This window comes from Argopecten irradians, chromosome 16 (assembly GCF_041381155.1).
Source record: "Argopecten irradians isolate NY chromosome 16, Ai_NY, whole genome shotgun sequence".
Lineage (NCBI taxonomy): Eukaryota > Metazoa > Mollusca > Bivalvia > Pectinida > Pectinidae > Argopecten > Argopecten irradians.
In genome coordinates this window covers 27,593,720-27,612,508 of record NC_091149.1, presented here as the reverse complement: position 1 = coordinate 27,612,508, position 18,789 = coordinate 27,593,720, and the positions used below count along the sequence as shown (strand labels likewise).

The window sequence follows — 18,789 nt, the reverse complement described above, 5'->3', positions numbered from 1 at the left end:
AACTGACACTGGATAGTTCCTTTCGAGGAAACTGTATAGTCGCTTGTTAATGGATATGATACATCTCCGATGAATGATAAGTTTTATCTACTAAAAAGAGGAGAAATCAAATTCGTAATTTTCTCCAGTAGTTAAAGTTAAATACTTCACACTGGTGCCATTATTGGAAATGTTGAAGAATTTATTTTACTTCAGAATAGTAGTATTGAAAATAATTAACTGCCTCTGAAAAAAAATCCTAGGCATTATGCCCTAATTCGAACGATTTACTGATTGCACTGACAACAAAAGCAAAACAAATTATTTCATATGTGTTTTTGTGTTTATTAGACATATATACACACATCAATTATTGTCTAAATGATGATCGTAGTTAATACTCATCCGTTATAAACATTTACATGTATATGTTCGGAAACTTATATCACAGCATCATAAACTCCACAAAATGTCGCAAGGTATTCTTTTTTTTCCATTCGGTAGTACGTAAAACATACTTACTTGTACGTACAAGATACTATCTTGTACGTACAAGATAATAACTTGTACATACAAGATTAATAAAAGTTTGTAGTGGCCCTAATACGCCGCCGTATCGGAATGCTTCAATAGTTACCATTTCTGCAGCTAAATTTGAAAGGTCCCAATGGTCGGTCGTATGTTAGGAGAGGAGAGGTTTAAAAATCTGTGTCAAGGTGGGTGGAACTTTCATAATGTGGATTTAAATTTGCTGCCTTTGTTGGAGTTATGATGCCTTTTTCCATGAACTTGGCCAGTCTCAGTTGTGGAACGTCTTCCGCCTTGTTCCTACACAGGATGTAGTTGTTTCTATGAGCTGAGTCTTTTTGATGTCAGCAAGGCATATTTCTGTGATATTGTCACAGTCTAATTTAACTTGATTGGCATTATGTCTGTAAAAAGCTTGGTCTTCTCTTGGTTTTGCTGGAAACTTTATTAGATCGTCAAAAAACACAAATCACTACTCTAAAATAGTTTGTGGCAAGCGGTTACTCGTGTGTTTGCGACAATGGATAGGGCGTCGTGTTCTGTCCACCCGTTGGTGACCTCCTTTCCACCGTATGTGTTGCCTTCCACGCGTATCGCAGTTACAAACTTTAATAACTTGTATACTGGTCTCCATTACCTCTGTTCTGTATTGCGATCGCCGGTTAGTCATTACAGTCTTTATGTGCCTGCACAACTCTGCCCTAGTATGTTTGCTTGCCTCAACAGCTGGGTGTTTTGGTATGATGGTCTGTCATTTGTCTTCTTGTTTGTTTGATGCTTTTGGCAATGTCTTCATTCCGTATCACCGCCTTTCTCTTAATCAATTTCTGGGCTATGTCCCCTGACCATGTAACACCATGGTCTATAAAAGTGGTAGCCTCTACTCCTGCTTAGCGCTAAGAATAAAGGGAGTCAGACGACTAGTTTGCGCACTGACGGTATGATGTAACAGGGTGGGGTGTGTTGCCTGGTGTCTTCTACGGCTGTTTCAGTGAGATAACACTATCAAAAGGACAAGAGTTCCACTATAACAAGGAGACATAACATACATATATAGCAGCCTCCTAAAACATACATTCACACAGCGTACCACATTGCAGACATGGGAGGTCATCCTTACATGACCCTAGCTGTGACTAGGACGCTTATCTGATTAAACAAACTTAAGTATTGGCTGATGTATTTATATATTGTAGTACAAGCTCAGTAATTCCCTGTACTGCTTTACTAGCTGCGTATCTGATGTCATGACTGATTTTTATGTCCTTGACCCCATCTGTGATAACAGTCCTATCCAGGTCGATGTCCGTTTTTCTTACTGGGCTTATACCAGTGCTTTTGCTGCTACTATTGTTCGTAATTACAAGGATGTCATTCACAGTCGCTAGCACAGGGTAGCGGTCCGATACGTTATTAGTGATATTGCTTAGAACAATGGTTTCGATTACCACCTCAATAACGGAGAAAATATTCTATACTGGTAGAGTCCTAACCATTCCAATGTTAGAACGAATATACGTACCCGGCCTACAATACCTTTCGGCAAGGTACGAATTGGTGCCATCCTCGATACTCCAGTGGTTCCGAGCACTTACGATCTCTACACCCCTACACTATATCATAGTGAAATTGAAGGCAGCTCAGCGGAAAACATTTGACCAATCACAGACTAGCAAAGATTTCCTCTGAAGACTACAGAGAGAGCGACGCCCAACTTCAGAGCCACACAGTCAACCACGGTGTACCGTTATATGGCTTTTTTGATGTACATCAAACGACTAACTAAATTACCTGTTCTATTCTTTTGCATCCATTTTTACTATGAGATAGTCCAGGGGTGTAGAGATCGTTAGTGATCGGAACCCCTGGAGTATCGAGGATGGAATTGGTGCCTATTTATCTATTATAGCCTGGTTGAGAGGGCACTATTGCCTCATAGTATTGTCGAGGGATGGAATAGTGCGTGAGCCGAAGGCGAGGGCACTATCCCATCATGAGACAATACTATGAGGCAATAGTGCCCTTTCTACCAGGCCATAATGGGTTTAGTACATCACCCTGACATGAAGCCGTTTTTCATGTCATCGTAATAGAAGTACGTCAAGCGATACCTCGCAACGCTTTCTTCATTTCCACACCAGGTTGTTACATCAAAAGTACATCATATGAATTGTCGCAGAAATATGGGATTCTATAAAAACAGGATTCAGCTTCATGAAAATTAAAAGTAGATCAATATAGAACATTAGTGAACTGTCTTCTGTAGAAAAGCAACATTTGCTTCTATCCCCGTACACAACAGCCTGTCCGCCATCTTGACGTCTTGGTCGAAGCGCAACGTCATGTAATGGTGACGTCACAATACATTCACGTTCAATTTCGCGCCACTTCAATAGTGCCCGCTTGCCCGGGCACTATTGCAAATAGTACCCATGTGTGTAGCCAATCAGAATCCAGTATTCTATCACGTGATGTACTAATTGTCGTAATGGAGCACTGCCTCAGAAAATCACCCGAGGACAATTTTCTGTATTTTTTTGTAGGTTTCCAATTATATAAAGAGTATACACGCATTTATATATTATTTTTGTCCAAAACGAATATCTACTTTACAACTCATAATACGTCAAATTCATAATTTGTAGACTTGCCGTATAATTTTCCTTTAAAAAGGCCACCATATTTATATGTGAAAAATAACTGTCTCGGCTGTGAATTTGATATTTTGTACGGTTCAGTTTTATATCCTATTAGGTAAGTGATACAAAACAAGTACATTGTACGATAATATGCACACAAACGTTTTTTAATAATGATTTCCACAATTATTTCTTTGCTCCATTAGCAGTAATAGGCACCAGTTGTAGCTCTAAAGACGACACCATTATCTGTATAAAATTGTAGCTATTCCGATGTATGAATGTTTTCCCTGTTTGTGAATTCTGATGGGGTCATAAATGCATGTTCATCTTTATGAAGTCCTACACCGTTATTTGCATCTTACATGCTGTAGTACGAAATTCTAATTTCTCGTTGAAATCTTCTCCAATGATAACTGTGTAAGTTGCTTGATGAGTTCATGGAGTTGCTCGACTTTTTGTCACTTGACCGGATTTTAAATCAATAACGGGTGATTTAAACGTTGTTTCGGTTGAACAAACTATATCATAAAAGATTACAATAAGTCGTATACGATTCGGTCCTTATTGTATTTCTAACACGAGGGTAACACTAATAAAGACATTGTATCGAAATCTTATTTTTTCTCCTCAAAATCTTTAGACGTTTTGATAAAATTTCATATAAAACGAAGACTCATTTATGACCCTAATATATTGAAATACATAAAGAAATAATACTAACGTCTTTTGTCCTGCATTGTTTTACCTGACATTCAATTTTATGACCTAGATGCTATATGCAGAATATGACTCATGCAAAAAATGTCTATCGTTGAAGACAATTTACATAAACGAATAAAAGAAAACACTTTTTTATGTAAAGTACGCGTCTTTATATTGCCGGTATCGAACTGACCCTAAAAAATATGTTGTTTACTAAACGTGCTAAGAATATTCAAATAAGTAGTAGCATATAGAAATGTCATAAATTGTATTGAAAATATTAACTAACAATTGAAATACAGAATCGGTACCAGTACGTCCTAAGAGATTAGCTTTAATGTCCACATTAAAGACCACAAATTTTACTTCACCAATCTTTATGTGCTCTCGAGGCTGTTTTATTTGCACGCAATTGCAGATGTTTATTACGACAGATATATGTATAAATAACAGAATTCTGTTACTCATATCATACAGCGCTGTTGGAAAGAAATCAGACGTCCAGAAATCTTCAGCACGACAACAATCAACATGTTTGTCAAAGTCTTCGTCGTTTGTATGGTGCTTTGTAGCATCCTGAACGAAGGTAGGAACCATTTCTACATACTTTATAAATACAAATTATAAATGTCAGTACAATATTCCTGATTTGTGATGAACTATAATACTAGTACAATATTCTTTTATGTGATGAATTATAATACTAGTACAATATTCCTGAACGAAGGTAGACACCACTTCTACATACTTTATAATATACAGTTGTTTCATGCCTTATCAGTCAACAGTCAAAACTCCCGAGGCGTTGGGACCAACCTGAGGAATTGTTTCGCGGGAAAAGAGTTTTGACTGTTTCGCGGGAAAAGAGTTTTGACTGTTGACTGATAACGCATGAAACAACTGTTTTGTTACCTGAATATTCTAGGCTAAACATCGTAATAGTAAACAACGAAACAAGAGTATTGTTTTGATATTAAGATATTTTAATTTCAATAAATTATATGATAGAGGAATGTTCAATGATAGTGAATGTGCAGATTTTGGTTTATGCCATGGAAATTAGCACTCGAAAGTCTTGTTGAATTGGGGTAGCTGATAGTAGGACATCGTGTTGGAATTGGCATTTGCTGACGGAATCTCAAGCTCTTGGGCTAACATATTCTCCTGGCTACCCGTTAATGCCATCAGGTCCATGTTTGTGATATCATTGAAAAGATCTGAAAAAATGCACAAAATATTGTTGTCTGTTTCATTAAACATATTGACTTTATATACTGAACATAGACTCTATTGTTTTTTACAATGTACATATATTCAAAATAGCCGATCAGAGATATGTACTATATCACGACATTTCATACTTACCGGTATTCTTCATTCTTCACAGCCTGCGTTACATGTCCAGTCTTGAGATTGTTTTCTTTAAATCTCTTTCAATCAGATTCAAAATTCCTTGATCGGAAATTTCGTCAAACCGTTCTGGTTCTGACGCCATTTTACGTCCGTCACAACTGTCGATCTCAAAGGCAGCGCGACAACTGAAAATTTGGCGCGGGCGCTCTCGTTTTCGTGACGTCAACAATTAAGCGCGTGCAAACATTCTCAGCCGGTCAGCAGTCAAAATGTTGACCGGTTAATATTTTCTGAAATCGTTCCTAAATTGTATAATCTAAAAATTGACGATTGCAAAGTCAATAACTCGGTAGGTTTGCATATGACAGAAATAGATAGATGTGGAATAATATCTAATTATCATAACATCAGTGCAATATTCTTGTTATGTTATGACTTATAATACTAGAACAATATACAATTATAGCATTTTGATGAGGTCGGCGCATGTTTTTATTGACCAAAGAAAGATTATCGACCGAGGATCGACGTAGTCCGAGGTTGATAATTTTTCTTTGGTCAATAAAAACATGCATCGACCGAATTCAAAATGCTACAAATGTTTTATTATTTGAATTGGTTTTTCTTTACAAGCAATAAATAAGAAGACATGTACAACAATCTAGTGTATACATACATCTTCATTTGTATTTCATGTTATACATGTATTACCAGAAATTGAACAGTAAATATCAAAATGATCATACCAATGATACGAGGATTAAGATACAGTTTTACAATTAATCCTGATTTCCAGATACATGTACAGTAGAAGATGGCGAATGCATCCTCATACTGTTTTTTCATAGTTTTCAATGTCCGATAAACGACGTGTATACATTTTTGTAGCTTATATTACTGTCTAAATAAAAGCACCTCCCTCACGTATATCATAATTACATCTTTGTATTTGTAGCTCCGACGTTGTTTAAAATGTTTCATTTCTCATCAAGACTACCGACAGAGAGACAGAACCCGTCTGTCTTTCATTCGCTGTGTTCGAAGAAAATGTGTTACCAACAAAATCGGCATCTTAGAAACGCTTAACTTTATCAACTTTTTAATGCATGTCGCATTCAAACGCTGAAATGACTTCGACGCTTTGATGCACTGAATCGGGAAATCCCTATTTATTTATAGACAGATCGGTCAATCAACTATTTTCAATCAACTTTTATCAGTCGATCATTGTTTTATAGGGGGTCACGTGGGGTACCAACGTCCTGTGAGATTGGCGGGAAAACCAAGACAAATAATAATATTTCTGATACATATGAATGTGATGAATTACAATGCTAGTATTCCTGATGTGTGATGAATTATAATACTAGTACAATATCTCTGTGATGTGATGAATTCTAATACTAAATTATTTGTAGTACAATATTCCTGATGTGTGATGAATCATAATGCTAGTACAATATTCCTGATGTGTGATGAATTATAATACTAGTACAATATTCCTGATTTGTAATGAATTATAATACTAGTAAAATACTCCTGATATGTGATGAATTATTTTACTACAGCGTATTACCACATTTCTGATAATGAATTAAGAATTACTAGAACCAAATTTCTGATATGTATAAACCGTCTTCCTGTTATGTGATGAAATATTATACTAGAACAAAATTTCTAAATAAATAATGAATTTACTAATACAACTATATTTCTAATAATGAATTATACTTCTAAAACCATATTTTTGATAATTAATTATAGCTCTGGAACCATATTTCTGATAATTATAATGAATTATACTACTAGAACCATATTTCTGATAATGAATTATACTACTAGAACCATATTTCTGATAATCAATTGTACTTCTAGAACCATATTTCTGATAATGAATTGTACTTCTAGAACCATATTTCTGATAATGAATTATAATACCAGAACCATACTTTTGATATTGAATTATAATACTACAGCTATATTTCTGATAATGAATTATACTTCTAGAACCCTATTTCTGATATGTATGAACCGTTTTCCTGTTCCAGCACCAGTGGATGCTATACCCTGCGCATGCCCCTTTGACTATCAACCGGTATGTGACACAGCCACTGGTACAACCTATGCCAATGCTTGTCAGGCCGCATGCGCGTAAGTACTATTTTACAATAACTACACGTGTAGGCTGCATTTCATGTGTCCATTTTATACATGCATTCTGCATTAACCGAATAACAGTACTCGGACAATATGTATCTTCAGGTCAATTTGAATTGAAATTGACCTGAAAATTTCTCCGTGTGAAATTCAGGTCAATTTCATGCAAGATTGACCTGAACTGACTTTTTTGCTCTTTTTCACGTAAATTTGACATGGAAAATTTCACCTGAAATTGACCTGAATTTACTTAGAGACAGTATGCCTGTACTGTGTCTGACATATTATACGGCTATCCATCTCCATTCTTTTCAGTTTTAAGTTCGAATGCCGTTTTGAGTCCATGTAATTGTTAGGAACAGATCATATGCCAATAATTTACCTCTAGGTACTCTCAACACGTCCTTAGCTGAGGCAGGTTATAGGACGCAGACAAAGAATGTATTAGTAGTAATGTCATTTATCTGTATTGTAGTTTTATTGTACAATAAACATGAACGGGAAAATATGGAAGAATTGTTTCTTCTTTATGCTTCCAAAAAAGTAAAATATTCAGAAAATTGATAGGTTTTTTGATAGTTAAAAAAAAGCAAAAAACTATTAGTTTCCAATATTCTATGAATTTTGTTATTGTATGTACGTTTGATATTGGACAACGGTGGAATAGTCAACTGCCCTAAATCTTCACCATTAATCTCATACTATCAAAATGATGACTCATTTCTTGTAATTGTACTATTTACGATATGCGTATGTGAACTCTTTCTTTTTTTTCCATAGGGGTGTAACCAACACTATTGACGGTGAATGTCAAACATAGATGGGAGGTCAGTAATTACTTAGTAATCTACAAGCGCATTACTTAATAACCGGTTATTTCCACAGATAAAACATTTTCGAGATTTTGACTTTTTGAAAAAATTTCAACGGACCAAACTATCTCGACATGGATGTAAACGTACATAATGTCTATGTGATACCAATAACGTTTGTGTGGGAATAGTATCTCCAGTGGTGATGGAACTTAGCTCTTTGTAAACTTCCCGTTCTTTTGACGTCATTCCATCACCAATAGAAACAAAAGTCCCGCACAAACGTTATCGGGTATAACGTGATACGTTAATAATTCCCGTTATAATCCATCTGCAACTCTCCAAGGGTGCATTGCGTTTCCCACAATTTCACCTCTGTAAACGGCCCAGCCAAATTTCGTATTTCGGACACATAATAAATTTTTAAATAATATTTAAAGTTTCCTTTTGTATCATAACAACTGTCAGTTCTGACATAATATAATTTGATCATTCAATATCAAACCAGACAATAATGGATTCTTTTGCGGATACACTGGATACACGTCCGCTGTTTCAAAGACAATCCCTATGACGTCATATTTACGAGGGGGGGGGCAATGTAGTAAAAATCGCCATCACGTCATATTCTGACGACCAGTTCGTGTGCCGTTGAGAAATTGAAGCCATCTGTTGCTTACTTATTGCTTATTCTTTTTTACAATTACAGTAATTTTTCGAAACTATCACCGCGAATTATGAATTTAAAACAAAATATTTCAACAAGTCTTGTGATTTTAACAACAATGTAAGATTTTCGACTTCCTCCTATTACTTTCGTATTTATTCTTAGCCTTATTTATTGCATATTTTTATCTTTAAGTTATCAATAAATTTGAAATGTAAATATCTTATATGAGGAAACAATCACAGATGTGTACCGTTATGAGTGAATATTTATAATTTTCTTATTTTTTGAACAGATTGGTGACAACAAACCTGGACTAAATCGCAGTTTCTGATCATTTCTATGCGGGGATCCCTGTTGTTACACTAAATGACTCTGTATCCAGTTTACACACTTTCTGCTGTCGCTTTCTGCTTCGTTTTATGTTAATTAGTGAAATAGTAAAATAAAAATAAGCAGTGATTCATTTTTTTATTTTTTTTTATTTTTTTTTTTATTTTGGGATCCAGATGATCATTTTCAGAGTACATATCATGTATAACCTGGTTTAAATGTAAAGGCTGAAAGTATTGTAATTTTATGCTTCCTCATTCATTCAGATGATAAATTTTAAATCATTTCTGGTATTTTTAAGCTTATCAACATAGATTTTATATAATCAACGCAGGAAAACTTTATAAAACTATACAGCAAAATTAATTTTAAATCATTCCTAATAGTTGCTATACTGAATAAATGCACGAAATTAATTAACATAATCACATTTAAACGCAAAATGTTTGGTGCGAAACGATTGCTCGATATCAGCAATTACTTTAGTGAAAACCCGGATTCACACAGTGCAATGAAAACGTCTTTTATAGCTCGATTAAATTAAAACAAAAACAGTAATATCAATGCTTAAATGAAAAATAAACACAAAGTATTCAGATTATGAGAAAAATATGATGGCTGATTTCGGCCATGTCGCGCTGTATGACGTCACCGATTACCTGTCCGAGGTGCGAAAAAAGGTATATACCTGCATCAAAACAGGTTTTATTTTATTATTTTTTTATTTTTAAAATGCGAATTTTAGAAGAGTCGCAAAGCATTGATTTCCTGGTAATACTACACTTATCTTCACGTTCTGAACAATTCAACAAAGAAAAAAATATGGCTAATTTCTTAATCCTGAGTAGTCTTATTTTTCCCATCGCCCTAATTACAGCTCAATAGTTGACTGTCACTACGGTCGCGTTAAAAGAGCGAAATTAATTTTGTTAGCATATATTTACAAAGGTGAGGTTATTTTGTATATTTGGTGTTGAAACTTCATCTTTGGTCAACGATTATTTAAGCAATAAACTGTTACCAGATTGGACATATAGTGATATGAAGCCCATCCCTCAGCAATATAATAATCATGGCGCTTTAACGGGCGCCATTCTATTTTATTTTTTTTCCGGATGGGCTTCATATCAACTGTATGTCCAAGCTGTTAACAATTTATTACTTATATTTCCATTACGATCATTGAAATTCAAAACAATACCTGCATATCTTTCGAATTTCCCGCTTACGCTAGTGTTAATGTCACCACGTTCAATAAATGGAACAGATATAGCATCAGCTTCTGAATATAGTCACAATCAAAAAGGTTTAATAATCGAAGAAATGAAAAATATGCGATGATATTTTCCAAAACATGTTATTTGGTTAACACGATAATACTGTTGGAATTTAAAGACCGCACGACTTTAAAACCACACTTTAACTTATTTGACCGCTATGTATAGGCGTAAGAATACACCGTATATATATATGTACATTGTCAGTGACGCGGGGGAAACGTTAAATATATTCATACGCTTGACCAGATGGGAGTTCATTGCCATTTGGTTTAACATAGATTAACGGGAAACTGAAAGGTAGAATGGAAAAATAAGTGGATGTTCTGACAACAGGATTTTTATCAAACTTTTGATTTCTGATCCCAACACGTAATGGGCATAGAATATAAATCGTACACCAAAAACATGTTAAATATTTTATTGACAATTGATAATACGAGTGCCATCCAATGACATAAATAAATAATAAAGGATGATTATCAAACCAAGAATTTTTCAATCATAAAGGCTTTTGTAGAAATTGTGTATCTCTTTATGCAAGCATTAATCTTTATACAGCGTTACATCATTGACGTATACGGATCTCAGTCAAACCCGTCCATGGAAAGCAATTGTTTTAATGACGTTATACTGTTTATAAAAACACACACAAAAACACTGTACCATATAAAAATAAATAAATAAATAAATGAATAAGAAGCGAATACATAAATAAAGAAAACGTTTCCAACATGTTCCTTACACATTTAAACATATGCGAGTTAAAACTACAAATTGTAGTATACATGTAGCTACTACTGATAATCGTTAAACGCCTCCATACCAGGATACCGCTATTTCATTATCGTTTACCTGCAAAAGAATAAATCAATTATTAAATATCATTGGTGTACATGTTAATGTTCATCATATCCAAGAAATAAGAAAAACAGGTATGGAGAAAATATAAGATAGTGCAATGAGAAATTCGTGGTAATTTGTGAGCTAGTATGTTTGGTGTGAATGTAGAGCGAATACTTTATGGTTTTTATGATATATGTCTGTTTATTTTAGGTTAATGTACCATGATAAGATTCACGCTCAGATGTCAAAGGGCAGATATCAAGGATTGGCCGATGGCACGACGTTTGTTAGTTTAATTTGCTTGCAAAACATAAAAAAATATTACAAGTGAATGCAACACTGCAATAAATTTTGTTCTCTAACTGGTAAACAATTGTTAATATATTATTAGTTTGTTAATATATTATATAGTGTATGGTATATCCCGGTATTCAAACGATACTACTATGATAATAAGCTGTTAATTTATTGTTATCACAGATTAGATAACTTACGGCAGATTGCTTTGTGTCCCCGTTTCCATGCCGACTTCTGACACTGTGGTGAACAGTACCATGCACTGCGACACTTTCCACAGCCCAAGAATGGTTTATCATTACCCGCCTGTTTGTTACAGTTCGTACAGAAGCTGCTGTTGTCTCCTTCGAATCTACATCGAGGACAGAGACACCAGAAGTTATAGGACCGGATGAGCCACGCTCGTCTGTTTTGGCGCGACATTTTAGTGTCAATATACGTGATGTTAATTTCTTCCCCCTGTTTGATTGGTCGGTTTGCTATCACGTGCACTCCAGGATTTTCCCCAGCGGCACCATCATGGATCTCAGCGTTGTTGTCACATGAATGATTCATGCTAGCATGGAGACAAAATAGTCCGCCAAATGTAGCGTACTTCTCCTCAGGGGTCATGAACTTTGCAACATCCAATCCAGCAGCTTTTGCGTTCCGTTTAAATGTCTGAAACGGCGGGGTGGGATCAGAGAATGCTTGGACGTTACAAGCAAGTTGGAAGTATCTACCGTCAAATTCCCTCTCTGATATCTCCATGACGACCCCGGTACCAGGGTCACTGAATATGTCTCGCATGATCTTCACCATTCCTGGAACCATTTCAGCATAACTGCACTGTGCAAACGCGATATATCTGATCGAATGAAAGAAAACTTTATTAGCAAAGGTAATTGTCACTGTTTCGTTTTAACAAGAGACTAAGCTCCATATTAACTAGGGATTATTGAATATATCTGAATTAATGATTTACCATGCATAAAGTTAAGAGGCTACGTAAAATAAAATGTGATTAAGTTTAAGTTTTGATCGTGTTATATTCAAAACATAAATGTGTCTACTTAGAGTTACAAATAATCGTTCTAAAGTTTCTATAGGTAGTTGATTAGGGGTTCAGTCATTCTGATATGTTGCCTAAGAATAGAAAATGATTCATAGTTAATGAAAAGTTTTGAAAAAGAAAGACAGAAATGAAAAACGGTGCACAAGGGGCCACGTTATGACAATAGAGGAAATTGTTAGAATTCTAATGTTTGGGTGGTTTTTTTTCCAAAATGTACATGACGCATGGGCATAAAGGGTCAAGGGAGGAGGAATTGGGAACTTAATACGACATTAGGTATGATTCAAGCACATATGTACTGCACCCGCTATACGTTATCTGGGTATTAAAACAATGGTTTTAGGGGTACAATAGTTGGTGTTATATTTCATATGATAATATAAACTACAAAAGCCGAATTGTATCACGTAGAAAATACAAGCTAAAATAAAGGTAACGAGAATGTCTGTCTATGATCACATTTTGAAATGATAACTTGATAAAGATGTGATTCATTATTGTATATTGCTAAGTTTATATATCATTCAACACTTATTGAAATCTTAATTATATTCATTATACTTCGGCCTGATACGAGAGATATAGGGTACGTCGTAGTTCACCATACGACTCCAGAATCCCAGTTAGTTTGCAATGGAGGAGGCGTTTAGATGTCCTCTCTATCAGATAAATATCTTTCTGTGGTTTATGTAACAAGTCTTTTTGTACACTTATATCAGTTTTGAGGGTAACATAATATTTGTTGATTTAGTTGTATATACACAGGATATGAAAAATTGTTCAGTGTGGTGACATGTGGAATAAATAGGAAATGTCTAAAATGAATAACTCAATAAGCGGCGATGATTCAAACCAAAGCGATGTTTTATATGTACATCACCTTACGCATGCTCAGATGAAGGGTCGGTACACCACGAGGGTCTCGGACATTACCTACAACGCCGTAAATATTGGAACTAACCTCCGCAGTACAAAGCTGAAATAAAACCTGAAAGTAAACAAAATGCAAAAGAACGTTCAGTGAGTGAGTGCTATAGTGCTACAGAAAAAAATAGAAAAACAATCCAATCTGAATCTAGATAGGAATCAAAGAGGCATACAGAGATATTAATTTCAATTAACGATAATCTTACCATAATCACACATTTGCTTGAAGCTTTGTTCTGAAAAAAAGTTTTTTTTTTTTCTCTTTTGGTTTTTTTTCTATTTTCTCCTTGATATATTCATTAGATCTTAATTTCCGTTCCTTAAAATGATAAAATAACACACACACAAAAAAAAAAACCCAACAAAAAACACTATAATTATTTGTCACAATTATTTGTCACAAATACTTATTGTCAATGTAGACTTAAAGTATTCTTCATACGATTTCAAATACATTGAAATGATTTTAGTGGTAATGCGTAATTTTTATGTTGAGTAAACATTGTTTTGATTTTAAAGATTGGGGGTAAACCACGTATTTTCTATGTGTGTAATATCAGCTGTGAGAACTATAAATAATGCATTCGTATAGCTTATGGGAATTTAAAAGAAAAACATATTCAGACTAGCTGAAAGGAATGTATTGTGGAAAGTGAGATATATAGAGGTTACACAACAAAAACACAAGCTATCGAAAATGTTTTTAAAAATAAGAAATAAAATCTGACAATGAGTGAAAAAACACCATATGCAATTGTCATGAGTTTGTGCCATAGATTTCTACCACAATAAAAAGATTTCGGAGATATATGTCTTTGTATCGTTTGACCTGAATGAACCATTTCTTATTGAATATACAAAAATGGCAACTTCAGAAATAAAAGAAAACATTTTAATTGTTTTACTTTCAATAAAAAAAATCAATTTTGCTTGTAACAGGTATTTTCATTGGCTTAAAAATACTTGATCAGCACATAATGGAAAAGATGGTATCACCGTTTCTAGCGGCGCTTCTGATACATTATCAATTTGGAGAATACGTAATGTGTCCTGTAAAAGTCGACCAATAAAACTGATGCATTTAGTAACGTGATCAAATACAGTCCCGGTCAAATTAATGATTTAGCCCATTAAATATGCAAACAATGTATTAATACCAATGTGTCATAAACCTAAACTTTCAACGGTTACAACATGTTGTATACCCTCGGAGATGATTGGTGTCTATTTATTGTAGTAGCAAAATAAACAAGTGCAATAAACAAATCCGTAAAAAAGGACGATTATAAAACTGACATGTGAAAAAAAATCAATATCGAATCACACACAAAAGAAACGAAGATACACTTTACAATGTGATCATGCTCGGGAAGCTTAATATTAAATGGATTTTTTAACAAATTTCCTTCGAGGAAACACACTGTATTATTACTTGAAATTGGTCCAAAACAACAAAGGGAATAGTTTAAAAACAAATAAAGAAAAATGTTTACAAAGACATATTTACAATTAATATATAAAAACCAGTTTTCCTCTTGTTATATCAAAACAACAATTATATCATGTTATTGCGTAAAACCATATAACTTGACCTTCAAGCACATCATGGTTACCTTCTGTACGGCAGTTTTGCTCTGATCCAATCTCGTGTTTCCGGAACAGAAACTCCCCGTTGTTTGGCTTGGCGTTTAGCTTCACACACAATGGCGGCCCAAAGTCGCGCCAAAATCATGGGACTAAAAGCAGCAGACCACATCCCTTCCCAAACACGCTGGCCAGATTCCAGAAACTTCCGGTATTTGTCGCATGCGTCGTACAGCTTCTTCACGCTTTCGTTGATGGAGGGACAAAGAATTTGATGATGTTGTTCCCAAGCAGATTCCCGGCAGGTGTCGCTACAATAGAACTCGAGATCGCAATTTAAACAGGAAATGACGTCAAATATGGGCCAATGTGTTTTAACAATCTCTTTCAACATTGAATTGTTTTCTAAAACGTCAACACCAAAATATTCCTCTGCAGTTTGTAATGTTTTAGCGCAGTTGCTGCACGCTCTGATGTCAGAGCTCTCGTTAGTTTGAGAGAGAAGAATCGGCGTGTCGTCAAAAATCAATTTATCTTTGGCGATGTCGGCTTTGGCGAACAAAGCGCGCCCTTTTTCTGTGAACCTCACCTCGACGTTCTTGCCTGTTGTCAAGTGTTTGTATAAACGTTTTGATCTGACATCTTGAAACGACACCGAAGCGAATTCTGCTCGTTTTCCACCAACTTTCTCTGCATGGCGGAACCACATCTCTGCTGATACCGGAAGTCCAAGTCGATGCAAAACCTGACCTAAGAGCAGAAGAGATTCGACATATTTAGTGTAAAAGTAAACGTGATACGTTGTATGTATTTGAGTTACCTCCCATTATTCGTAAACATAAAAAAAGGATCATTCACCGTGTTCGTCTCTTGTTTTTGGCAGTTTTTTTTATTAGTGTTTAAAAAAAATATTCCTCGCTATTTTCCAACGATACGAACAGATAAAAATCGAACAATATAGTAGTATATACTTATGAAGTATCTACAAATTATTTACAAAGCTTTTTGATTAAATATTTCCTTTATATTATTTTTCAAATTAATGTTTTTATTTGAAATATTATCCTTAGGCATGCGCAATTATTTTGTATATTTATATATATATATATACATAAAAAGAAAACACAACTACAAAACAGTTTTTTCCTCCCTAGCGCTTTCTCGGCTCATGCCGGTCTTCAGTATATATATATAAATAAAACACTCATTAGAGTAGCTATAACTATGTAAAATATTGAGCAATTGTCACTTGAATTCAAAACAGATTCAGAAAATACAAAACACACAATACCATGTGATCAACTTTCATCTTCATAAATAGTGATGTGAATAAATAAGAAAACAACAAACCTCCCGTCATCCAAGTATCAAAGGATCTGGCGTTGCTTGGTATAACATCCAAACATTTCAATGCCTCTTGATGTCTATCTTGGCGGAAGTACAGGTCGCCAAGTACCTGACGCAAACACGTCACATCCGGCATTATTAGCAGTGCTGAATGTAGAAGCTCTGTAGCTTTATCGAGGTCACCATTTTGTTGATGTTTCCATGACAACCGCACGAGTTCCGGTACAGATTTGTCTTTTGAAATAACCAGATCCTGTTGCGATTGCGTTCTCAATATAACATCACGTGTTTCTTTTTCCTCTTTAAGCCGAACATCATCGCCAGGATAAAAGTCAAGTTTACACAGACTTAGTGGGTTATTACAGCTCGCCTCGGCATTTTCTCTCGCTATTTTCGACTTTGCTTCTGCCAGACCATGTTTTAGCTCCACGCTGCCATTGTTTGACTCTAGACCTTTAGTGTATAGTTCACACACACCTTCAATATCATTCAGGTTGGTTAAACAATTTGCTGCATACCGATATCCGGCTATCCATTTAGGACATGTCTTTTGAACCTCAATAATGTCGTCATATGCACATGCGTAGCTGCAAAGGTGGAAGTAGCAGTTTGATCGTTTCTTCAGTATCTCGTTTAAACTTGAATGTACGCCCTTCTTTATAGTGGACGAATACGCACTGATAGCCATGCCATAGTTTTTGTCCTTTAAACATTCGTCTCCGAATTTTACCAACTGTGTCACCGTTTCCATGGTGACTACAACAACTCACTGTAATACTAATCACTGGAAAGTTAAAGTCTATCTTCCTGGTTTGCTATTGGCTTTTACTGAGACGCACTCTACTCTACGATTTGACTGAAGCCTACCGACACATGCGTTAGTGCACGTGTATTTCACAAACATAGTACACAACGCGCTCAAAACCACACGTGTGCCAGATTTCTTCCTATTGTCACGTGGTGCTATTGTAGAGGTAACATAACCTCTATTGCAGGGATGGTAAATAAACATTTCGATGGGTCAGTAATAGCAAATACAGTATGGAATGGATTGTGTTATCTGTCATAAGAAAAAGCGTCAAAATAAAACGTAATTATGTGTTCTGAAGTAAAACTGATTGTATATATCCATAGATATTTCATTTGTTCTGGATTATATACTTACAAACACAGACCAGACATTCACAATCACTTGTTAAGCTGACGATACTTTGTCTCTACGTGCCCGATAGATACTGCTGCTGATAACGCACGCGACCACGCGCCGTCACGTGCTGAGAAATGCATACCAATAGGAAATATTTATGCTGCTGTTTCGCTTATCGCTGTGTGGGTGGGTGTCTATACACACGGTCCGGGCTCGTACCGCATGTTCCGGATTATACCAAGCAGTTCTGAGGGATGGTGAAGGGTAGTATAGGTAGGCGTACGGTGGAAGGGGTTTTAGGGCCATACTGATTACGGTCGAGAATTGTAAAATTGATAAGGCGATGAAGGGGAACGGAACGAACTTCGAACTCGGACAGTTATCATTAGTGCGTATTTCTAATGAATTCATATTAACTTTGTGTTGCAGTCACAACACAAATTCTTGGGGATTGAGTATTATAGTCACATCAAAGGCTCGAGGAAAAAAGTCAAAATGGCGGTTTATTAGGATAAGAAAAACACAACTTCAAAAGTGACATGATACCAATGCCCGGGCCCCTTTTATGGCATATTCACATGCCCCGTATGTGCCTTATTCAATTTCCATGATGCCATGATATGACTAACACCCGTGTTAGTGCTGTGACTAATTCACAGGTCGCTGTTATGATTAATTCTCATTCCCAAAGTCCAATATCCCTGTTATTCTATGTCCATGCTGTGACAAAGTCCCATATCCCCGTTATTCTATGTCCCTGCTGTGACAAAGTCCCATATCCCCGTTATTCTATGTCCCTGCTGTGACAAAGTCCCATATCCCCGTTATTCTATGTCCCTGCTGTGACAAAGTCCCATATCCCTGTTATTCTATGTCCCTGCTGTGACAAAGTCCCATATCCCTGTTATTCTATGTCCCTGCTGTGACAAAGTCCCATATCCCTGTTATTCTATGTCCCTGCTGTGACAAAGTCCCATATCCCTGTTATTTTATGTCCCTGCTGTGACAAAGTCCCATATTCCTGTTATTTTATGTCCCTGCTGTGACAAAGACCCATATCCCTGTTATTCTATGTCCCTGCTGTGACAAAGTCCCATATTCCTGTTATTCTATGTCCCTGTTGTGACAAAGTCCCAT

At 35.6% G+C, this 18,789-nt stretch overlaps 1 protein-coding gene and 1 long non-coding RNA gene across 3 annotated transcripts; one reads left to right on the top strand and one right to left on the bottom strand.

Moving 5' to 3' along the window:
- Window positions 1-4,324: 4,324 nt before the first annotated feature.
- LOC138310515 (uncharacterized) lies at window positions 4,325-9,303 on the top strand. The gene is made up of 4 exons (XR_011206447.1): window positions 4,325-4,437; window positions 7,253-7,355; window positions 8,142-8,188; window positions 9,136-9,303. It is a non-coding gene; the product is annotated as an uncharacterized lncRNA (long non-coding RNA).
- Window positions 9,304-9,365: 62 nt separating this feature from the next.
- On the bottom strand, window positions 9,366-17,735 carry LOC138310513 (uncharacterized). 2 transcript variants are annotated; one of them, XM_069251766.1, is made up of 5 exons: window positions 16,509-17,735; window positions 15,188-15,908; window positions 13,609-13,635; window positions 11,791-12,440; window positions 9,366-11,305 (listed from the first exon to the last, which is right to left on the bottom strand). In XM_069251766.1, exons 1-5 carry the CDS (start codon window positions 17,254-17,256, stop codon window positions 11,295-11,297), a joined length of 2,157 nt encoding a protein of 718 aa, XP_069107867.1. In that variant the 5' UTR covers window positions 17,257-17,735; the 3' UTR covers window positions 9,366-11,294. The 2 variants fall into 2 exon arrangements, with proteins under 2 accessions (XP_069107867.1, XP_069107868.1); XM_069251767.1 differs by lacking the exon at window positions 13,609-13,635 and having other exon boundaries at window positions 16,509-17,729.
- Between the last annotated feature and the right edge of the window lie 1,054 nt (window positions 17,736-18,789).